Source organism: Aquila chrysaetos, chromosome Z, assembly GCF_900496995.4.
Source record: "Aquila chrysaetos chrysaetos chromosome Z, bAquChr1.4, whole genome shotgun sequence".
Lineage (NCBI taxonomy): Eukaryota > Metazoa > Chordata > Aves > Accipitriformes > Accipitridae > Aquila > Aquila chrysaetos.
The window spans coordinates 41,666,050-41,689,252 of record NC_044030.1 but is presented as its reverse complement, the minus strand read 5'-3'; the positions used below and the strand labels follow the sequence as shown (position 1 = coordinate 41,689,252).

General features: G+C 38.0%; 1 protein-coding gene across 9 annotated transcripts in view; it reads left to right on the top strand.

Moving 5' to 3' along the window:
* LOC115336437 (aminopeptidase O (putative)) overlaps positions 1 to 23,203 on the top strand; it is a 207,707-nt gene that overhangs the window by 126,802 nt on the left and 57,702 nt on the right. For 6 of the 9 annotated variants that reach the window (XM_030003316.1, XM_041120724.1, XM_041120726.1 and 3 more), the window contains one exon: positions 622 to 705. In XM_030003316.1, coding sequence (XP_029859176.1) covers positions 622 to 705 — 84 coding nt within the window. The other 3 variants (XM_041120729.1, XM_041120727.1, XM_041120728.1) reach the window with 2 other exon arrangements.

Here is a 23,203-nt window from a genome sequence, read left to right as displayed (position 1 = left end):
TCGCAGCTGCTACCTTGCTCCCCGCTTCTTTCCCTTGCAAATCTGCACCTTCGGTTTTGCACCTGACACCCCTTCCCCACCCCCGCCACGCTTTTCCTTTAAAAAAAAAAAAAAAATTGCTTTCGTATTAGCAATAAAAATACTTGTATGGGGTGAATAAAGCCAAGTGTTACTACTTTATTAAGTAATAACCCCACCATCTAAATTTGGCGTTGGTAGTCTGGAACAACATTCGAGTGGGTGGCTGGAAATAAATCTCTTACTTGAAATAGAAGGTGTAAGGGATAAAGCGCAGAGATTTTCCCCAGGATTTTTGCACACTTCAATGATAACTTTCCATTTAGCAACCAGGTCTGGCATCAAACATGTTCTTTGTGCAAAAAAAGCCTTAATCTGAAAGCTCTAAGATGAAGAACACCACCTCACACTTTGACCGTGTACAAGTAACTAACCAGATTACCTAAAACCGTGTCATTCTAGATGGGAAAAGTGCTTTTCCTCCTTCCAGTGAAGCAATGGAAAAAATTGTCTTGAGTCTGTTTATAGCTTCTTACTAATGCTGAATAGCTGCGCTCAGGTCGCATCTTCTTCCTAAAAAAGCACTGTGGTTTTGAACTCCAGGTCACAAAATGGATTCAGACAAACCAGAGGATCAGAAAAAGCGGCAAAAAGAAAAGAAAGCGGGATGAAGTCATTTTCCAAAAGGTAAGGGTTCAATGATGTGTGTTTGTGTAATGGGACAAAGGACAACAGATCCAAAATGCTTTCTGATGACGCCTTCTTAAACTCTATAGAGAGTTCATTTAGCGTCTTCAATGAGGTGGTAGTAAAATGGTGTTACTGATAAAGTTGCAGTGTCACCATGTAATTACAATGGAAATAAATTAATAATCTTTTCAGATGTCTGTAATTTAGGAGACAAAATTTCCCTATATTTGTATTTAACTGGAACATTCTGAGGAAGAAAGAGTGCTTTCATCAGAGAAATCAATAGCACTTGAGACCTTTTGATAGGACCTGCACCACTGTTTGCAAATTATCAGATACTGGTAGCTGAGAGACAGTTTTCACGGTGGATATTGGGACAATAATAGATGTGATACGTACGTTGAAACAAATGTTCTGACTATCCTCTTGGCTCTTCATTCAGAGGGTGAGTTTGAAAATTATCTATTTGCAATATAGATTTCAATTAATGAAAATGTGTCTAGATGGTTATTTCTTAAATTACTACAGAGGATTTAAAAAAACTGAATACAACCTAAATTAAACTATTTTTAAATAAGTGATTTTTGATTTAGCTATTGTGAAACATTTGTTCTAGAATGTTGAGTTGACCATTTAAATCACAATGTAGAGAGGTAAGTAATTAGCTGACACTTTTACCAAATAGCTGGTTTCTGTCCTCTGGAGAAAAAAAATGTGAATAAAGATGCATTTCCAAATGCATTATTAGAACTATGGGGGTTTTGCTTGCTTTGGTTTTACAAGCAAATTTATAATTATTTTTTAAAACCCTTGTTACCTTTAAAGGATTAAAATAGCACTGTGTTGTTTTGCTGTTTCGACAGTGATTCTAGAATGCATGATGAATCATTGCTGTTTCTGTAGCCAAATTCTTGCTGATAGCATAGCTGCCAACTCCTGGGATGAGTTGCCTTAGTATGGGCATTGCAGTATATGACAAATGTCTACAAAGTGCATTGTTGTGTGTGGGTGATTTACCAGCTCCATGGTGAGTTAAAAAAACACCAAATAGCATCCTTTAATTCACTACTACTTTTATTTTGTAACTGGAGTACATTGTTCAGGAAAGATGTTCTGTGGTGTTGTACTTTAGAATGACATGATCTAAACAGAGATAGCATATACTTTTGCAACAAATAATTCAATTTCTGCTTATGTGTGTTTGTTTGTTTGCATGTATGTGTAGCATTTGTATTTACAATCATTTTATTTCAAGCTGAAGATGAATTTTTTAAGTTAAAAAATGTATCATCATGTGAATTTGTGAGCAAAATGCATTGACGGTACAAATAGCCCCAGTACAAGCTACAGTCTGCATACATTTTGAAGTAATTTTTAAACGGTACAAAGCAGGTCCCCTGCTACATCTTAACTGTAGGCTTAAAGGTACCTTATGCTGTTACACCTCTCCTCATCTCTTTTTATAGGAGAAGGCTTCCTCAGTGCAAAACCCCTTTGTACTGATAAAACTCCATTTCTATTGTTCTTCTCCTACTGCTCCAAGGTTTGAGAGTGAGAACTTCCGCATGTAGGCTTGCCGTGTTAGAAATGCAAAACCTGATGTGTAAACCTAAGATATACTCACTGTTTTTTTAAACGGTAATTCTTGAGTAAGGTCTGTGAGCAGAAATGTGAATTAAAATTGAAGGCAAGAATCTGCATTGTCTTCTAATATCCGTAAGTATTAATAATTCTTGGAGATTCAGTGCAGATTCACAGCATTGCATCAGCAGGGTATTTAACCCCACGGGAAGGAAGAGGCGTAACAATAACCTTATGTTTGGTAGTGAAAGCATTGACTAGGCACTGAGGGTGGGATTCTTCATGTTCCGTAGAACTTTGGTCATTGCAATGGTGACTTTTCCAATACCGTTAGGGACAAGAGAAGAGAAAAAGGGCAAGGGACCTCCCTGGTGCTGGCAGAGCTTTATTGTATCATCTGGCTTCAGAGTTGGTTACAGCTAGGTTTCCAATGTGGACTTACCAGTCAGTGTGGTGCCCAGTCATATGGATGTTGCTAACCTCTGTTCCACTAGAATTCTCGATTGTTAGCTGTGTCTGTATTGGTTTGTAGCAGAAATGGCATCATACAGCAGTTTAAGTACTTCTTTGGGGATAAACAGGAGAACAAGAAAGAAAAAGGCATGTAATGGAAAAGTAAGGCATCCTTGAAGAAAGTAGAAGAGGTAGTAATAAAACCATGGAGTGAGAAGAGGGAGGTGAGAAGCAGAGCAGTAAGTAAACGGAGAAGTCAGAGAGCTGGTACCAGCTCATATCACAAGTGTAATTAAAATAAGGATACCGACGTATTTTGCTACATCTAGAAAACTGAGCTTTGTGTTGATCTTGCTTATCCTTTCAAAACAAGCACTAACTTATTAAATGTAGCTTCTAAACTTTCATGTGCCTGTGCTGTCCGATTTTCCTCTATCATTTTTTTTCTTTGTGATAGGAAGTCCTATTTCTAATACAAGATGGATGACTTTGCTATACTGAGACACCGCCAAATCAAAGCAACTGCTTCCGCATCCAAGTACAAAATCTAGGACAGAGAGATAACTCTGTATGGAATAAGTGAAACAGAATTGTGGAGGAAAGGTTGCTGACAACTGCCGGGGAATTGCTTCTTGAAAAAGTTGCCTTCCAAACAGTTAAGTTTGTAGGAGCTGACTTTACATACGCATATATGTATTTAAAGAACATTTAAAGATACCATGTGCTGGATAAGAACTGTGTAACTGGTAGTGTTAACTGCGCTCAAGGGGCATATGAACCAGTGGGGAAGCTTGTGTAGAAAGGTGTGGTGCTGCTCTCCAGTGTGGACCCACACACGATGGGTTATAGCAGTGTAACAGATTCCATGGGTGAGAAGGACTTTCTAGACAAGTATCTAAGGGTTCTTGTTCTTTTGCGATCTTCTGATCTCTCTTTTTTTTTTCTTTTTTTTTGAGCTTTGTTTTCCTTTCAAACCTTTTTGCTGCTCTGCTTCTGAAATATTTTATTTTTTCTTAGCAGCTTTTATTACAATCTTTCCTTTCCTGCTTCTTTTTCACCCCTCTTTTCTTTCTCTGTTCTCCATTGTCTCCTTCAGTCACCTTCAGTACTGTTCATTACTTTCTATTTACTTTCAGTCATTTTTTGTTTCCTACGTTATCTTTTGCTCACCTTGTTTTCTGTTTATGGTTCTCTGTAGATACTCTTCTTATGACGTTTGCATGCACATACGCAGCTTTAAACACACTCACCCCTCACATTTCTGCTTTTGTCATCCTTCCTATTCTTGTACGTTCTTTACTCCTCATTTAATCTTAACGCTGTCTCTTGTCATTTAGCTGGTCAGCACTTCTAGCAATCAATATGTGTATCAATACAGAATGTTGTTTATGTGAGAAAATTAGAGAAGGTAGAACAGAGCTGGGAAAGAAGTGGTTAAAATTAGTGTTGTTTTATTATGAAGAGTGTGATAGAAATGCTAAGTGTTACTATTATTTTTGTTGTTATACTGGACTGTGCCTGCTTGAAAAAAGATTCCGTTATCCATGCCAGTGCTGAGTGTTAGGCGGAAGAAAATGATCTTTCAATCAGACTACTGGAATTGTAGCACCCAATCTGTATCCACTCTGGAATTCGAGGGGAAACATATCTTTGTATTAGGAGACTAACTCACTTTTACATGAAGTTCAGTGTTAAAACATAAAAGCTGCTTTGAAAGTATTCCAGTGGTAGAAAAAGTGTCATAGGATGAGATACGAAGGATACACAGTAGTTAGGGAGAGCATTGAAATACGTGTGTGTATATATATACTAGGAAAGGAAGATGATTTGTGCAAATTACCAAAATTGCATTTGTCAGTTTCAGTTTTAGTTTGATTCTATACTGAGACTTTAAGGAATGATTCAGCTTTTCCAGAATAATTTCTGCTGCTTTCTCAGAAATACTGTTTTCATGTGTTTAAAGTTTGTCTGCTAGTTTACTAAAAATGTGATTGTCTTTGATATTTTCCTATTGGTTGTTGCTATTGATCTTTCTTCTCACTCCAGAGATTTACAGTTGTCAGTACTTAAGCTCTGTTAACAAGCTGAGCAAAATTGATTTTGTTGAAATAGCTGTTAAGTTTCTAATAAAAAAAATAAAAAAAACCAAACCAGTTGTGATATGTATGACTAATGCTAAATGCTGTAACTCTTTCATCCTTTAACAATGAATGACCAGTGTAACTGAAACACAAGAAACACATCTTGTAATTCATTAAAATTAGTTGTGGTGTTATACTTCAAGTAGAAAATGTTTTGAAGTCTCAGCAAAAAATAGGTAGGGAGAAGAAAATACAATGTAGTAAAAGAGAGCTTTTGTTTAACTAGGGAATTTATTCAGGATGATGTACTTCTGCTAATTCAGGTAAAGCAATATTAACATATAATGCATTACAATTACTTTAAAACTTTAGTTACCATGTATTTTTTATTTCTCGAAATGAACGTTTTTAGTTGAATCCACTGAACTGAGAATCAAAGCAAGGATCAAATCTGAAATACATATTTTGAGCTTGTGCACTGTATAGTGCTTAACAGCTAAAAGAAACATGGTAAGAAGTCCTAAAGCATTCTTCAGAGTCTTCAATGGAGTTGTTTGCTGTACCTTAGCTTTCCAAACTCTGTTAATCTCACAGAACTTTCTAGGAACCCTGTAAATGTATTTGCTGGCCTTCACTGATTACAGATAACATTCAATTCCTTTGGCAATCGGGGATTTGGATGGAAAATTCTGTACCCACCTCATGCACAAGAACTGAGTTGCAGTAAATGTTGTTAAGCTATCTGAGAAATAGAGCCTCTTATTTTAAAAACTTTTCCCCTGAATACATGTGAATATGATGTCAAGCCATTAAAACTAAACATTTTCAGCATTTTGTTTTGCATCCCTGTAAAAATATCAGTATTTATGGATTGTTTGGAAAACGTAATTACACGGCTCAAAAAACCTATTATTTTTTAGGATAGTGGTACTTCAAAGTTCACTTAAGAAACATTTAATAGAAAAGAAAATACTATGTCTGTGTGTAAAAAATGTACGAATTTGAGTGGAATTTTTGGGTTAGCCATAATAATAATAATTTTTAAGAAATTAGTCCAGTTCTGAGGCCAGTATCAGCTGTATCTTACTTGCAGTAGTGTTGTGTCAGGATCTTAGTTTCCTTTTTAATAGCACCCATCTCTCTTAGCAAGTAAGTGTTGTTGCATAGCTGATTTCACATTGAGTCTCCCAGATGGATATTATTATGTTGTCAAAGGGTGAATGTTCCTATTAGGCCACATTCAGACCACATTTTTAAATCAATGAACCAACTTATCACCATGCATATGATGATGTACACGCTCCCTTTCAGACTCTGAGATGACCATTTCTAAATTAGGAGAACTCAGGCCAGCATGGCCATGTGTTGAAATAGCTTAAAGTTTACAGAAAATTACATCACTGTTAATTATAGCAGTCCAAGCCAGCAGCCATCCTGTGCAGCGAAAGATTAAGGTCACTTTAAAATACAAGAAAAAGGCATTTTTAATAGAGAGGTTTTTTCTTTTTGATTTGTAGAAGGAATTAGTTAGATGCTTGTGATGAAGCACTATTTGGCAATCTGTCTCACTGGAGGCATTTTAATGAGGCGATGTTTGTGCGTGTTATCATATGATACTAACAAGATGAATTACATTACTGGGATCTACTAATGCCACTAATTTTTCAGTCTGCTGTTGTTTCTAGTTATAAAGCCCTATTTTGGGTGATTGAAATGTGCTCCTTTGTACCTTAGCTTACAAATACCTTTTGTCTTTAAAAAAACAGGAAATGGAAAATGTGAGAACAGTTTTTTCCTTTCCAAAATAACAGAAAAACAAAAAGCATTTGATTGTTTTTAATACTTCTCAAATGTGTGCCCCCACCAGTGTTTATGCAGTGAATTCTGAGTGGTGATGTAGTGAGTTTTGGGAGCAGAAAGAAGGCTGTCCCTTTCAGGGCATTTGCAACTGGAGCGACTTACTACATTTGGAAAAAAGTGGTACACTGCATTCAAACACTACATAACTGTTCTTCTACAGAATTTCCTATGGATTTTTTACTAGTGGAGAATATACACTTGGGCATGGCAGCTGAATAATCCACTTGATTTAGATGTCCCCAAGTTGTTCTTGATGTGATTGACTGTAAGGACTCCAAAGGAGGTTTAACGGTCTGCTGGCTCAAATGTGTACTTTATTTCAGTCTTACATGTGTTTTATTTCAGTCTTACATTTATTACGCCTTGTCAGAAATAGGCTTAACAATTTTTTGATGACCAGCCTTAGCTATTGTCCTCATGCTATGTCTTTTTTCAGTTTAGATTATGTTCACATACTGTATAGCAAAAGCACATGTATAGGAGTCTGTAAGTACGGACATTGTTATTTAAAGAAATATATGAGCACAGAAGCTTTTACAAAACCAGTTAAAAAGGTTTTGGTAGTTCTTAATCTGTTTTTTGATGGCCATAGTACTAAAAGCAGTCATGGGTACAACTTACAATACTGTTATCCTCTCCTCCCCTTGGAGCCTCCCAAGAAGCTCTTTTAGAGCAGGAAGGTAGCTCACTGTTAAAAGCAAATACATTCTTTGTTGCTTTAATTAAACAGACAGGATTGGATTCTTAAAGATGTGTAAATTGTACTCATTTGGTCTGCACGGCATATATTTTATGTAACTTTTCTTGTGGGCACAAATTGAGTGACTACTCATAATTGTCTAGTTCCTCTCATCAGATGCTTCGCTTACAGGTTTTGTGAAACCTATACCTATACAACCTATAGTTGTGAAACCAACATTTGAAACTAGACTACAGTATCTCAATGTTAGCATATGATATTTAGCATACGATATTTATGCTGTATTATCTCTCTATATTTATGCTATATACATATAGAAAATATTTTTGATCTGATGAGATACAAGGCACAAACTGTCCAATATCTGTCGGTTTATTAGGACTGCAGTCTCAGTATGGATGAGTGAACAGAAAATATTTTCCTTTTCTATTTGTACTCTTAAGCTAAGTTCCTGTCCTACATTGAGCTCCACCCAGGCAGTCTCCATATCTCAACAGCATTCTTGAAGCACAGGGTATTGATCCTTTAATTTTCCATAGTTTTGATTCACAAATGATTGCCAGTGACAATTTGCTTAACACAGTAAGTACAAGAAATTTATTGTCCTCCTGTGCTCCTGTTCTAGTTAACAGTCATTTTTCAAGAAAACCTTTTATCTAGAAAAATTGTTGATGGAAAAGAAGCTTAGGCAATTATTTTTTTCTGTTTGTGTCTTCTTCCCTTTTCTGCCTTTAATTTAGGCATCCGTTGGGCATTTTCGATGAAACTTGTAAGTGCTCTAAATCTGCCATTTTCCTCTAAGAGATGCTCTGGGGAAAGCCCACATAAAGGCAAGGCAGAAGTGTAAGCTTCATCATTTCTGGGAATGCTAACAGACGCATGAGGGGGAAGATGTTACAACTGTCCCAACCACAGGAAACATTTTTCTTGATACTTTAAGCCTATGAGACAGATTGGTCATGAGACACAAGTTCCTAAGAAATTGGATTTCATTACTTTTGCTTCTTACAGAATTTAATGTTTTGGTTTTATGAACTATATCCTATGTACTCTTCAGGTTACATGCTCCAAATGTGGTGAACACCCACATAATGAATTTGCCTTGCACTTGGTTTCCTTCTTCACTCCTAACACAAAACCTGAGAAAAAAGGGGCTTAGGACTTAGCTTGGAAGACTGATGAGTGTCTTGCCTATGTTCTCTCACCCATATTGCAAAAGGAAATTAAATAAAGCTAGAGAGTATTAAATGTTTCCATGCTCAAATGTTTCCATCCTGTTTATTTCAAAGAAAAGATGACCAGCTCAGTGCCAGCTCTGCAGTAACTATGGTTGTCTTGTTTTTGTTTAAATTAAAGAGATTTCTCTGTTCTGGCTGTACTTCTGACGAATTTGGTGAAGCTACTCATATATTTAAATGCTTTGCTGAACCAGGCCTTAGTCATTCATCCTCAAGATCTTCTTTCCAAGTGACCACTTTCTGACTGAAAAGGGGATTTGACTTCTCCTAATTGCCCGGAGTGCTTTTTACTGTGACATGTGGTGTGAATTTTATATATATATATATATATATATATATATATATATATATATATTACAGCATAGATGAAACCGTTGTGGGGGGCAGATAATATTTGAGAGAGGGTAACTGTAGAATTAATTTGTCTTAGGCTCAATTTCCTTCTACGTCCTGCAATTTCCTCTCCCCTATTTTGCTTGTTAAAGCAAAGGTAGGTGCCCTTCTGAGTGCATGCCAGTTTATAGTGTGAGAAACCCATGAGATGGAATTGTAAGTTTATCACCCAAATTTATCTTCATTGTGGCTTGATATATATGGCCGGTTTTTTGACAACAGGTGTTACCCAGAGTAAGCCTCTTAGGTTTTCAAATGCTTATTAAGAAATAGAAGGAAGTAAAAAGTTTTGAATTCTGTCTTTTGTGGAGCACAAGCAATGCAGGCATTCGTATTTAGGAGAAGTGGTTGCTTGAAGAGGCTAGGAAGCCAGGGAAAGTGATTTCAGCTTACCTGGTTTTATAGATGTGGATATGTGAACAGAAGGTGAATTTAAAAACTTCTTGCAGTCAAAGTAATTAATAATACCATACTTTTGTTCTAATACACCCTTTATTTTGTAACATCTGTAATATTTTTCAAGGAATTAATCATTTGCTCTTCTTTGTAAAAATACCATGCTTGTTTATCAGCACAGGAGGGGAAACATACATCACAACAGAATGCTTTTCTGTATTCCATGCTTTGCTCATAATTTTACAGCAGCTCGAAGTTGCAGGATTGAGTTGTGTAAAAGTAGCTGAGAGGTTCTAGACATCTCAGAACATACTTCCTGTAGTGTGAAGATACAGTTTTAACGCAACTGTGTGTTTACAAAGAGTCTTCTACCAAACAATTGCAAAGTGCTTTTTTTTAATGTAAAGACCTTATTAGCATTATATGAGATACTTCAAAAACATGTAACATCTCTCTTAAAATCCTCTGTCCTTCAGAATTGAAATTAGAATGTTTATCTGATTTTACAGATCGTAAAGCAAGGCATGGAGATACTAGGTAGCTTGTCCAAAGATACCTAAGAAAGTTGGGCAGGGCAAGGAAATGGACTGCAGTCTTCAAGCTTGGTGTCCTAACACAAACCTTCACCTGAGGGCTCTCTGTGTTATAAATACCAAAGAATTAAGCCACACAATTTTCCATGAAGCAGTTAGTGGTCTATGCGCCCAAGTATGGACAAGTTGGTGATATTTTACCCTGTAGTAGAGGTGGTAACAGAAGCTAGTGCTGTGATTTCATCTCCCCGGTAATACTATGAAAGGCCCAGTGCATATAGCTGTGTAACTGAAAAGATTAACTTGAGCATGGGAGGATCCGTTTTATCTCTCTGTATATTGCAATATAACATACTTTCTAGTTATGAATTAAGGCTACGATTAGTGGTTTCTGATTATAAGTATCAAATGTAAGTGTTGTCTTTGAGTGTATTTTAAAGGATAAGTTTAATGGACAGCTATTTACCTTTTCATCTTCGACTGTCCAAATGAGTATATGCAGTCCTGTAACTTTTCACACAAACTTTTCACACAAAGGGAGAGTAGAATAAGTAGAAGCTTGCTAAATCATGTTTTTTCAGTGCAAATAGTTTCGATTGTAAAACTTTCAGACACGGTATGATAGGACGTTGGAGGCATGATACTTAGTTTAGCAGCCAGAAATGTGCCTGTGTGTTGTGTCTGCACAGCATAGAAAGAGGTATGACGGACAAGTCTGCTCCTGTCTTATTAAGCTGGAGGTAGTGCAGAGCTGGAACCTATGATAAAGAACAACTGCATGCATAATTCTTTGCTATAGAGGTATACTTATCCTAATGGAGTGTGTTGCTTTGCAACCGTGTAAGACAGAAATGCAGAGTTAAGTATCTTATGTGAATGTCCTGTGTAGTGATCTAGCCTTTTGGTGTAAAGTGGCATGTAAGTAAATATTTAACGAGCTCTATTTAATTAAAAGTATCTGGTCAGACTATCGGATTCTCTTATGGTTTGTCAGGGACACAGGGACTTTTTCTGAAAACAAGCCATTTTGTACTTCCAGGGTATATTTCATATCTTGCACTTGTTTTTAATCAGTTAAAGCCTGTGAATGTCCTGTATAGGAATTTGTTTGAAGTGTTTTTAAAAAGGGAGGTTGTGTAATACCAATGACCTAGATGGCGTGTAGACACTAAGTCTTTTCATTTGTTTTCTCTTGTCCAGAGCATTGAGACAGGAAGCATTCTTAGAATTATTTTTAGATTTTTAAAAGTCAACCTTGATTTCCTCATGTAACAGTAATCCTTTGGCTAGGCCTGAAAGCAATATTGTTTACTCTTCCATAGTGCCATATGCTTGCAATTTTTTGCTTTCTTTTGGGTGCCTGGGCTTTTTTTAAAGAAAGTGCTCAGAAACTTCAATTTCTATTGGATTGTCATACTTGAACTGTTTGGGTATAGAAGAAAGTGCTCCCCAATGTATCCATGATTCTTCTCATTGTGGGTCTAAATCACAGTAAGTGGTTTGATTTATTGCAGTCTAGTGAGATGATCATGTCTAAAAGATCACTGTCTTGCTCCATAATCATGTTGTCTTTATGACATCACATTTGTTGTGACAGAAAGATGGCTGAGCAATTAGGAGTCAGGAATTCTGGTTTCCTTCTTAGCTTACATCCCGCTTATTTGCCATCTAAGCATTCAGCTGAGAAGTGAGCTGTAGGTCCCAATGCAGCCTTACACCTAGGTCATGGCATTGCTGCTGCCACTTTAATTGGTCTGTCCCTCTTTTTAAACTAAAGAGAAATTGAGTGCATCGGTGTGTTTCTATAACCCTCACCATTGCTCCTTATTCCATTTCCAGCATTAAAATCTGTGAAACTTCTACAGAGATGTTGTCTTAAACATATGTAGGCTGCAGAATTACAGAAACTTACTATCTTTTCTTCTACCACACACATAAGCTGTGCTATGTAGAGAAGGTAAGCGGTTTCAAGTTCTGCATCTTTGTAATGTAAAAATATACTTAGCTAAGTGTTTTGTTGCTTGTGATGCCATGTTAATATTTGTAGAACATACTGAGATTGGTAGATGTAGTGACTGTTAGATTGCACGAGTTCCTGTTTGTTGTTGCTGGTGTCAGAGCAATGACTGATGGTTTCAAGTAAGGCAATTGAAATGTTAATTGTTCTTTGTGCTAGACATCAGCTTTTCAGTATCTTACCCATATTTGTCTTGCAATACAACTTGATGTTTCCAAAGCATATGCTAGCCAATGTTTGACTGTATTCCTTTCATCAGTAAAAAGCTGTGTTTTTCAGCTTATCTCCTCCTGAGTCATCTTCATTTGAATGTTTTTATTACCCTTAAACCTTAGAATAAGCCAAATGATTAAAATGTTGTAAAAATGTCTCTTCATGGCAGAATAAAAATCCCCTGTGACTCAACAAATCTGCTATGGAAAAGAGTTACTTTTGAAGACCATCATGTGAATTTTAGTTGGCCATAACATTGTGAGTATCCGTTAAAGTTTATGAAAACCTGATTATGGACACAGAAACCTAAACTCTGGATTACTCACCTACCGATTTTAAAAAGACCCAAATAGCTCAATATTAATTACACAGAGGAAAAGCTGGAAAGTGAGAGAAGTTGGATCAATATACCATCACTTTCATTATTGTGATTCTAAGTATATTTACAATTTTTATAAATTAGTAAGTCACAAAATGGGAAGTGACCAAGCCATGAAGTGTTATCAACACAAATAATATCCTTGAGATTTTGTAATGCTCATTCCTACTCATATGTTGGCTGAGGAGAGCTAAGGAGGCATAGGAAAGGAACTGTAGAAGCAAAGTCGAAGCTCAAGGTTTTCTGTTTGTGTTCCCCCTCCCCATCCAGTACCTGCATTTTCCACTGGGGAGCCTTCTGTTTTCCTGTGGGAATATTACAAATAGCCCCACCATTGGCCCATAAAACACTCCAAAACTGGACATAGAAGTAAAGTTGCTTTAAGTTACAGGTAAGGAGAATTTGGCTACTTAATTATGTTGCGTTTGATTTTAATGTTAGGAGATGGGGGATAGGAATGAAAAGATATATGGTGGGAATGTCAAGTTAAAGATGCCCTTACAAGGATATCCTTCATATTCTGGAAACTAGTATATAGTGCAAGTGGCTTTTTTTCCATTTTATTGAATTTATTGCCATCTTGGCTTAGTTAAGAGTGGACTGGGTGGGTGTTTTGCAATGCGGACTCTTTCCAAAGCACTGGCAAAGATTTAACAGTAAATCCAGCTGAGTTCCCCTGAGGGTTTGAGCTGAAATTCTGACTTTCATATTAAATTAGGCATGGTTACAAGACAAGAATTATTTGAAGTTTTTATGAAGCATGTGACTGACAGAACAGGCAACTGGGATGCAAATCGTTTTCATGTATGTTTCTTTGTTGGGTCAAAAATATATTCAGGATACAAAAGGTTCCTATTTATGGGACTTGAAGGGACATAGATAAAAAGATAGTTTTTAAATCTTAAAAATAAAAAACAAGCCCCTCAAACTTCTTTGCCCAAGTTTCCTTTGTTTGAGGATTCCCCCCTCCCTGCCCCAAAAGGGCTTCCCCCTTTTTTCTAAATACCTGAAGCTTCATACAACTATCCCGTGTATTTCAACTAGACAACGTTCTGGGGTTTGGGGTGGGGATGGGGGGGGAATGTCTGTTTAGACTTCAGTTGTATTTTTGAAATACTTTAGCAAATATCTTCTATGATGCGGCAATGGCCAAATGGACTTCCCCTTTGTTTCCCTGGCCTGCTTTATATCTGTATTGCTGTGATTCTTAATGGCAGGGTGCTGCAGCTATTCCTGCCAGTATTTCAGGTTATATTATGAATGAGAACCATGCAATAAACATTGTCTTCTGCCACTTCAGGCAGAAATTTCTATTAAACTTTTAAATGACCCATCACCACACCACAGGGGTTTTTTTTCAACTCCGAATTGTGCTATGCTTTGGAAATAACCATATACTTGACAAGTTTGTGTGATTAGAGAAAAAAATGTTAAAAATTCTGGAAGTCAGTCACCCATCTACACTTGAGTCTTCTCCACGGTTCCTGCTGGATTATTCCCTTGCTGGTGCCAGGGTTAGAAGCACAGGGTGCTTAGAGGGAAATGAAAGGCAGAGTGACACCATTGTTAAGTCAGTCTCTCCAGAGTACCACATAGCAAATGCAGTTCGTTTGGGGTTTTTTTGGGTTTTTTTTTGTATCCTGTCTTGCATCATTTCCCATCAGCCTGCATTTTCACATTGGTTTCTTACCATGTTCCCTACCCTCATTTTCCTCATTACTTTGTAGGGAAGACTTGCATTTCAGCAACCTCTTATTTTCTCCCTTTGCAAAAAAAAAAAAGGTATCATGAGGTTGAAAATCCATTTCTAACCAGAGAATGTTTATAGATACAGTACTCTAATGAATACCTGTCCATTACCTGATTTAAACCTCTATTATGCTCTTTTTTTTTTTTCTGGTTTGCCTATGAAAAAAGGGAGAAGATAAAAGGTTAATGTCTGCTTGTTTTGTTCTTTTTAATTGAATCAATGGGAAGTGAATACATCTTTCTGGATGGAGCAAGTCTGTGCTACTAGTGATACACTTGTCCTTCTTTCTTTTGTTTTTGTACTGTTGTTCATCTGTTCTTGTGGAAGATAATGTTGTCATGTAATATAAACTGCAGACAACCAATTGTCCATGAATGTGCCTGTGTTAATTTTATGAAGGATTTTAAGCATTTTTGGATGCACAGAAAAAGCTAAAACATAAAAACTGAAATTATGTTACGAATGTGATGGTTTCATTTTAGCTCAAATATGAATGACACCCATGAATGTATCTTCAATTAATTTGCAATAAAAACTGGATCATAATTTGGAAGTGGGAATTACATGCAGCCAAAAAACCCAGTACATACTTTGGCTCCATCCAATAGCTTGCCCCATCATTTTGGACGCTAAAGGAAGGTGCAGTCATCTTCTGGGGATTAGTGCTTTTGAAGTAGGCCTTTCTGTTACAAAATAGGCTGTTCCAGAATAGTTTGGGTTTTTTCACCCAAATGGCAATAGAGCAACTCTTAATTGTTTACCCAGATTAAATGTTTTTACCTTATGCTGACCATTTTGATAACTGGACTGGGTTTCTGGGGAGAACAGTGGCTTAATAGAGCCTTTCTTTTCTTGATTTAAGTATGGACAAGATTGGCAATGGCTAAAAATTAGCTGTATCTAAAGCTTGCTGAGTGCTTTGGGTGAGGTAAGCCATTCCTTATTCCCTCTCAGTAGGAATGGCTCCTAAAACAGCTAACAAGAGTTGGTATTGCTTAAAATCTTTTTTTGTTTTAGCAAAAGCCAAGGATAGGATAGATTTGAAGATGCATACCAACATCTGAGGCTCTGAGTTGATGCTAGTTCTCTCAGCCTTATATCTTTTGCAGGCTTTAAAGGCATTTCCTCAGAAAGAAAAAAGATCAAGTTTTCCACTATTTACTCTGGGGTTTTGTTTTAGTTAGTTATTTCATTTTTTTGTAATGGGTAGCATTCATTCTGGAGATCTGCAGTCCCTACAGGGAGAGAATATATGTTTGAACTGAGCAAGATATCAGGACTGAATATGTTGTGTATAAGCCAGCCAATGTGAATGCTCAGTCAAAAAGCTCTTTTAAAATTAAAACCATTGCTAGGTCAATTGACATGATGGTTGCTAAACTAGGGGGAGGGCAAGAGACAGCTGATTGCCTTTCAGCAGGAGCTGCTGAGCTTGAAGAGTGTGTAGGACAGAGCATCCACTAAGAAGCAGTGAATGAGTATTTACAGTCACTCCATAAGTAACTGAGAGAGGGCTGAGAGAGATGCCTTGTTATTACCTCAGAGAAGGAAGAAGTAGTTGAAGAGAAGCCAGTACGCAAGGTGAACCTGAGTTTAGATGGGATCCGCGCTCTAAGTTTTCAGGGAAGGAGTACCTGTTGTTGTTAAGAAAGGTTTTGTCCCACATGGGAATACCTGTCTTCCAGTGGGTGTTGAGGGTGCGCAGCAATTCCCAGCCTTCATGGCCTCCTGGCTAGTTCACTATTAGGAAATTTCTGCATAAAATGTTGTGAGTTTTGTATTCTTTCTAATGTCTTGGCTCCCATACAGAAGCCAAATGTGACAATCTTCTTTGACTACACTGCTTTAAGATTAGATAACAGGGGGATCCTTTTGAAGTCTTTCTGAAAACCTCTGTCTTTGCTTCTCAGAAGAGTCTGGAAAGCTCCTGAAACTCAGGAGTGGGGAGCTTGGAGGGGGAAAAGACCTTAAAACTGACAGTGAGAAGTAGAATCTGTACACACTGATAAGGTGGTTTTGGATTAACTAACTGCAGGATAAATTGTAACAAAAAGCAAGATGGTTAAACTGGGAGTTCCTGTTATTAGCATCATAAAAGTATTAAAAATAGAATTCACAGCAAACAGGATGTCTGGTCATAACTGTGCAGTTTCGGTTGCCCGGTATTTATGCAGTTGACCTTCTGTGCTGAGATCAGAGAGCAGTGAGGAGCCTCGTGACTGTGAATAAAAATCCCGTTTAGTCTGATCACACCAACATGGCAGCTCCTGCAAGAAGTGGGCTAGCATTTAAGGGTAATGCAGAGAAATGAATTAGTACCTCCAGGGAACAGGACATACGCTGCTCCCGCTCTGGGGGCAACACATCCTTTCTGAAAAGCTGTAGTTTTACCTGGAGTTGTGGCCAGTGGAACTACATATTTTCTTTTTAATAGCAGAGTTAAAATTCTTTTTTTTTTTTTTTATTCTCTGGTATTAAATTTGGACATAGACTGTCGGGAGTACAGAGACTTTATTCCAAGTTCCTGAACTTGTTGTACCAAATGAATTAAGAAACCTATAGTTTTGGGAGATGGGCTGTGCTGCTCAGCCAAAAGGACATCGTGAGCATTCAGTGCATCGTGGGAAGTGTTCCCCATTGACCATTTAAAGTAAAACTATTAAGAAAATTCTTTCTTCAACCTGATAGACAAACAGGCATGCCTGCAGCTTGAAGTCTGGACCAGACAGCCCTGACATTTTAGCATGGAGAACAATTTGTGTTCACAGTCCCTGCCTATTGTGTGATGGCAGATGAGAGAGCCAGGCTGGAGTGCGCAGGGCTGTTCTTACTGCCGTATGCAAATACATTTTTTTGTATTAGTGTTGTTGTGAAATGTGGTCAGCTGTGCCAACAGCACTTAGCTGAAATTAACCTTCTCTATTGTGTGCTTTTCTGTTCTGAAAATTTCCATCTCTTTCAACTGAAAAGCAGACTGCCTTAGGTTTTAAGGAGCAAATCCATGAATGTAACAAAAGACAACGTAAAAAGTATCTGAGATACTACTTTAAGAGTTGATAGCAAATATTGAAATTTGTTAAAAGTAGTGGTAGCATGGTTGCATAAAAAGGAGGCTTAAGAATCAATATTAAAAGCCCTAAAAATATGGCTGTCCTTTTTCAGTGTTTGGAAGAAACAGGCTGTTTCAAAGTCGGCATATCTCAGTATATGAAAATTTTTTCTTAATGTTCAGCTGACTTCTGTTGAGTAATCCATTTGGTATTATTTTAAGAACTCCTGAAACTGTATTTAGTGTCTGTGTATGCAGTTTCTGTGAACCAGTATTACAGAAAATTGTTTTCCATATAAGTACCTCAGTAAATAAATTAAATAATAGTAGTATTGATAGAGGCTCAGAAATTTCCCCAAACGTGTGTCATGGAACAGTTGCATGTCAGTAGTAGACAAGACATGTCTTGGGGAATGAATATGGTTGCCACAAATGGGTCTTCTGGAGAGAGGAAAAAAAGGCGGGGGGGGGGGGGGGGGGGGGGGGGCACTTCTGTTACGTTGTATTGATCTGCATCTCAATTTTGTGATGATTCATTGAGGTTAGTAAAGCTGTACCTACAGATCTTCATTTTGTCTCACTGCCAAGTTCTTAGGTTTTGGTAGTGCCCTACTTTCTGATTTTTGTTCCTCTTCCTTTTAAAAGAGGATGTTGGATTAGAGCATCAGAAATTCTGTTGCATATCAACATACGTACTAATGGCATACTTGAAATAAAAGTTATTTGAAATAGGTATTCTTGGCTTATTTCTCAATGTCTTTTTGCCAAGCCATTTGTTTACTGAACCTTTGAAAAGAGAGATATAATTTTCAATTAACTGAAGGAATGTACAACATTCAAATACCACACCCAGCCTGCTTAGGAGGACAATATTTTTTTTGTGCCTACATGCCCTTGAATAGTTAAGGGGCAGGTTTTGGGTTGCTGTGAGTTTATAGTGGAAAAATACAAGTCTGAAGGTATTGCTTGAGAAGGCAAAATGTGTAGGTGAAAGCAAAATGCTGGAAGAACATACAGTACGAGAAGTATAGCCTTCTTAAAGAAATGTAACTGTATTAGTGGATTGGGATTGACAAAGAGCTCTAGTCAAGTTTTGATATCCTTGCAGACTGGGGAAGCTTTCTCTAAGATCTTATTTATCTTCTTAAACAAGGCACAGTATATATGTGTATATACATTCATATATATATATTATATATATACACATTCATATATATATATATATAATGAATGATTTGGCTTTCCCCCAAAACCAAAAAGAAATGCTGTGTTTTAAGAAACGTCATTGTCAATTTTTAATCAGTTTCATGGTAACTTTTTTACTTTAAAAGAGGTGGTTTTTAGAAGAAATTTGATAATACTGCTTTTTTGACCTTGTTGGGAAAGCATGAGTAATCCCGTTTAGGTCCTTGCTTGGTCCTCTGCAAGAACCATGTCTTTTCCTGTGCCATCGATGTTTCAGCAAAGTAACTAGGCTTGAGTAGAGACCACACACACGTTTGGGTCTGTGGCAGGAGAGGACGTGGATTTAATTCTGAAAAGGTGGGTTGGTCTACAGCGAACGTACTTGACACCCACGGAAGGCTTCCTTCCTCCCCAGCTGGTGTCCTGGCCAGCTGTCCTCGCTCCCTGCCTGCGGAGGCTGACACAGCCGGCTGTGGGCAGAGCTCTGCTGACAACCTGACTGCTCTTCCTCAAACGGTATGCTCGGGGCGCAGCAAGCTTTCCTCGGGACTGTGGGGAGACATCCCACAACTCGGATGGTTTGAAGGTTAGTCATCTAGAAGGCCAGGTCCTTAGGAGCGCGAGGCTACTTGGAGGCTGTGGGCAGAGTCTGCGCTTCTCGCTGCTGAGACTGAAGGCATTCCAGGGCCAGCCTGTCGTAACCTGGCCCCTTCTGCCGTGAAGTAGCCAGAGCACGGAGTGTGTTGCAGCTCCTCACTGCAACTAACACTAAAAGGCTGGAGCTGGAAGCTTTTAAATCTTTTTTTGAGTCCCGCTATTACCGATGTATGCGTTCTGAAGTGATCGGGTCAATAAATTGCATGACTTCAGGGAGGAAACTTTAAGATGAATGCCAGAAAAAATGCCAGCTGTGCTCTTTGCTAGGTTCTGGCCCTAAACTCTTTTCCCTTTCCCCTTCGCTCTTATCTCCTGGAAGTCATGAAACTGAAGCTTTTTATATTTTGTGCATGTATCCACAGGACTATGAAAATCCACAAATACTGCATTGTCAGTCAGCAATACACATTATTGATGGCCGGTTTTCATAGAATAGATCATTAGTAGGCACTCCTCCATCATGGATTGATAGTAACGTGGTTAGATTTTAATGGGCCACTTGGCCTGATTTAAACTCCTTCTGCTTAAATGTCAGCAGATACTTATTTTTGTTTTTAAATTATGACCTTTGTGAAAAGAAGAAAAAGAGGGTAAATAAAGTCATAAAATGTAAGCTCATTCAAGATTCAACAAATTCTGTTTTTTGAGTCAGAAGCTCAGTCTTCAATTTTCATTTTTGTTTCTACCAGGGGTCTATATATAGGAGCACAAGGCAGAGGGTGTTGCCTACTGTTCTGTGAAGCAGAGTGCATAAAAGAGTAAAGGCACGTTTTTTAGCCCAAACCTTGTTTTGTCTTTTGTTGGTCAGTCAGACATTTTAATACTGGGCCCATTTCAAATCTAGGTAACATAGTTCTGTAGCTATGTATTATTCATAGGGTTTCAGTCCTTAAACAGGCTCTTCACAGGCATGTGATGCCCATGTCCACGGTAGTCCCCATTTAGTATATCCCGATGGAAGGACTGGCAGTTTTTCAAGTGAGGTGAAAGACAGAAGGATTGAAGACCTCAGATTTAGCAGAAATTAGTGCAAGTTTTTACAAAAGTCATATGTGCACATTTACTGTTCTGGGAATGCAGCCACTGGATTAATGTTTGCAAATCCAGCCTTTTAAATTATTTCTTGTTATTTAAGTTTACTTTTGAGTTCAGAGTTTAAATGTGGGGACTTCAGTAAAGCATGTCTGTCCATCAGCTGTGATCGAGAAGTACTATCTGTTTTGAATGAAGTGGTTTTGTTTAGTCCCATTTCACATTTAGATTCAGTGATGCCATGCTTTATAATCCATGTAATGGAGCTACTTTATATTAGAATACAGTATTCCATGTAACAAAAAGCCACTTGTACTCTTGAAATAAACGTATACTAGTTTAAAGCAAATGTCACTATGTACATTTTCTTTTATGAAACTGTGAACTGGTGTAAACTTTAGGTTACACAAAGAGTGCAATGGCACTATCCTGGGTGTAAAACAATATAGAACTTGGTGCTCTACATCAGCTTACAGAGAAGCTCAATAGTTCTGTGATTGTTTTAGTTCACCTACATAAATGTTCATAATGCCATATTTTGGCAGTGGTATGACAGATAATTTTCTGTTTTAAAAGGTCATGGAAGAGTAATTTAAATGTCCAAATACATTAGCTATTGTTTTATTTTTTAATTCTCCCCCTTCTTGAAAATACTGAGAAATTCAGTTGCATAAACAGGAAAGTGACTGAGCTCCTCCAGTAATCCACTGTAAATTCAGTGTTTGTGCCTTTCAAATTACAGTGCCTAGACATAAGCAATGTAAATCATTCTGAGACCCGTACAGCATGTTTAGATAGAATGGCTGCACCCAGCGGTTTCTGAATCTTCTTCCACAGTGCAGAAATACCACATCATTTAGCAATATTAGAAAGATCAGTTTAGAGAGATTAGTGTAGGATCACAGAGGATGGTCTGTCCAGCCACATTACAACAGTATGGCTGTAGGAATAGGTACACCTAGTGACTTGGATTGCTTTTCATAGTTCTTTACAGATACTGTCAGTACTTTGCTTTCATAGAAAAAACATTTTGTGTTTCACATCTGTAACAATGGAGACAAAATGATAAGTTAACTGCAAAGGTTTGGGCCAATGTGTACCAGATCAGACATCTGTGTGCCAGATATGCATGCTTCTGGGAGAGTGTTTCTGCTCAGTGGTCTGCACAAGATGCTGTTCTTTATTTAAGCCAGCTTTAGATGGGTTTCTGTGAAAGATGGACATTACAGTTGAGACAAATCCTTTTTACTTCTTAACAATTCCTCCATCTCATCTGCCTTTCCTGTTTTTTAGCAAGTTTTCTTCTGCTGACTGTTGATGAGACAGTGGCTCTGAATTCTCCTGCCGCCGTGTTTGTTTTGCCATGGCAGTTGTTACTTACAGTGAAGGAACTTTCCTGGGTGTCCTGGAGGTTGCCCTGGACTTTACCTTTTCCAGATGAAATAGTGCAGCTCTGTGGAAGCTCCGGAGGGACAACTGTGGAGTTTCTGCATCCTTAGGACAATGGTCCTCAATGAAGTAGGTGGCTCTGTGTAGAGTCCTGTAAAGCTTCCCTTCCCCTGAGCGGAGGACTTGCGTGTATGGCCTCACAGATCCCCTCTGCAAATATCTCTGTTTGCTGATGGTTCCCTGCTGGCCATTAGCCAAGATATTTTACCCAAATCTTACAGAATGAAATCAGATTCAGCTAAAATGACCTACTTCCCCTAAAACTGAAATGCACACTGGCATTAGTAATACTATCTTTTTTCTGAACTAGTAGAATCCCATTTGAGTATTACCAGTGGGTAGGTTTTGGGGTTTTTGGTTGGGGTTTTTTGGTTTTTGTTTTTACTTACTATTAGAAAAGTCTGCATTAGTTCAGTAGTAGTACTGTTATTCTGCCTGGCTTACTCCAGTTATCTTCTTCTGAGCTGCTGAATACCAATGGCCAAATAATTTTCCACATTCCATATTCCTCATTCTTCAGGGAGGATGGCATTGCATACACAATACACAATGTCAAGGCATGATCTTAACAGCCCCTGAGTTGCTGGCTGTGTTCAGGCTAGGCTGGATTCTTCAGCCTTAAGATCCTCTGAGGCGTAAAACTGTGAATAGCTGGTAGCTCATGCCTCAGTTGACTTGAGAAGTCACCCTAGTGCCATGCAGGTTTTTCTCTCCTTTCTGCTAAAGTCCAGGCACTGGCCTACCTGATGCTCCTCCAGCACTGCTACCAGAGAAGAGGTTAGATCTGAAAATTGAGTCCTCTGGCACTACATAGCTTTGAATGGCAACCACAAGCTCACACCGAGTGTTTTATCTGAATTATGTAAGTCATTCTTTCTTCCCCATTGCCCTTTTCCTTAATTGTTTCCTACAATGATATATTTGCTTCAAGGACATTCCCGTCTGATTTCAGAGGAGAGGAAGAAAGCTGATCAGTTCCCAGGAAATTCCTTTGGTAACTGCAGGGGCTGGGCTTGTGATATTGTGGTATTAATAGTTGCTGTTCAGAGATTTTATGGATGCTGTCTTTCACCTCTTAAAAGGATCGAAGATTATTTTAGTCTTGTTTCCTATCACATATGCTCACATAAAGCTAATTTCAGTGTATATGTGTTTAGCCATATGTTTTCTCTAATAACCTGGCTTATTTAAATCAAGTATGACAGAAAGACAGATGTCAAAGACAACTAATACAGTAAACACTAGCCAGATAGAGGAAGGAGAGTCAGTAAATAATGCCACTGAAAGACAGCTTGTGATTTGTTAGACACAGGGAATCTCTTTGTAGAAAGGCCCCAGAAGTACCTGAATAAACTTCAGGTGAGTTTACAGTCAACCACAGGACACACATCCAGGGGAAGCCTGGACTTCATGGATTCTTATGCTTCTGGAACAACACAGTTCTACTACACGATGCTGCATGGTGATGAAGCGAAGCTCTTGCTCATGCAAACTGATCATTCTCGTACAGTAGTGTCAAAGGGACAGGT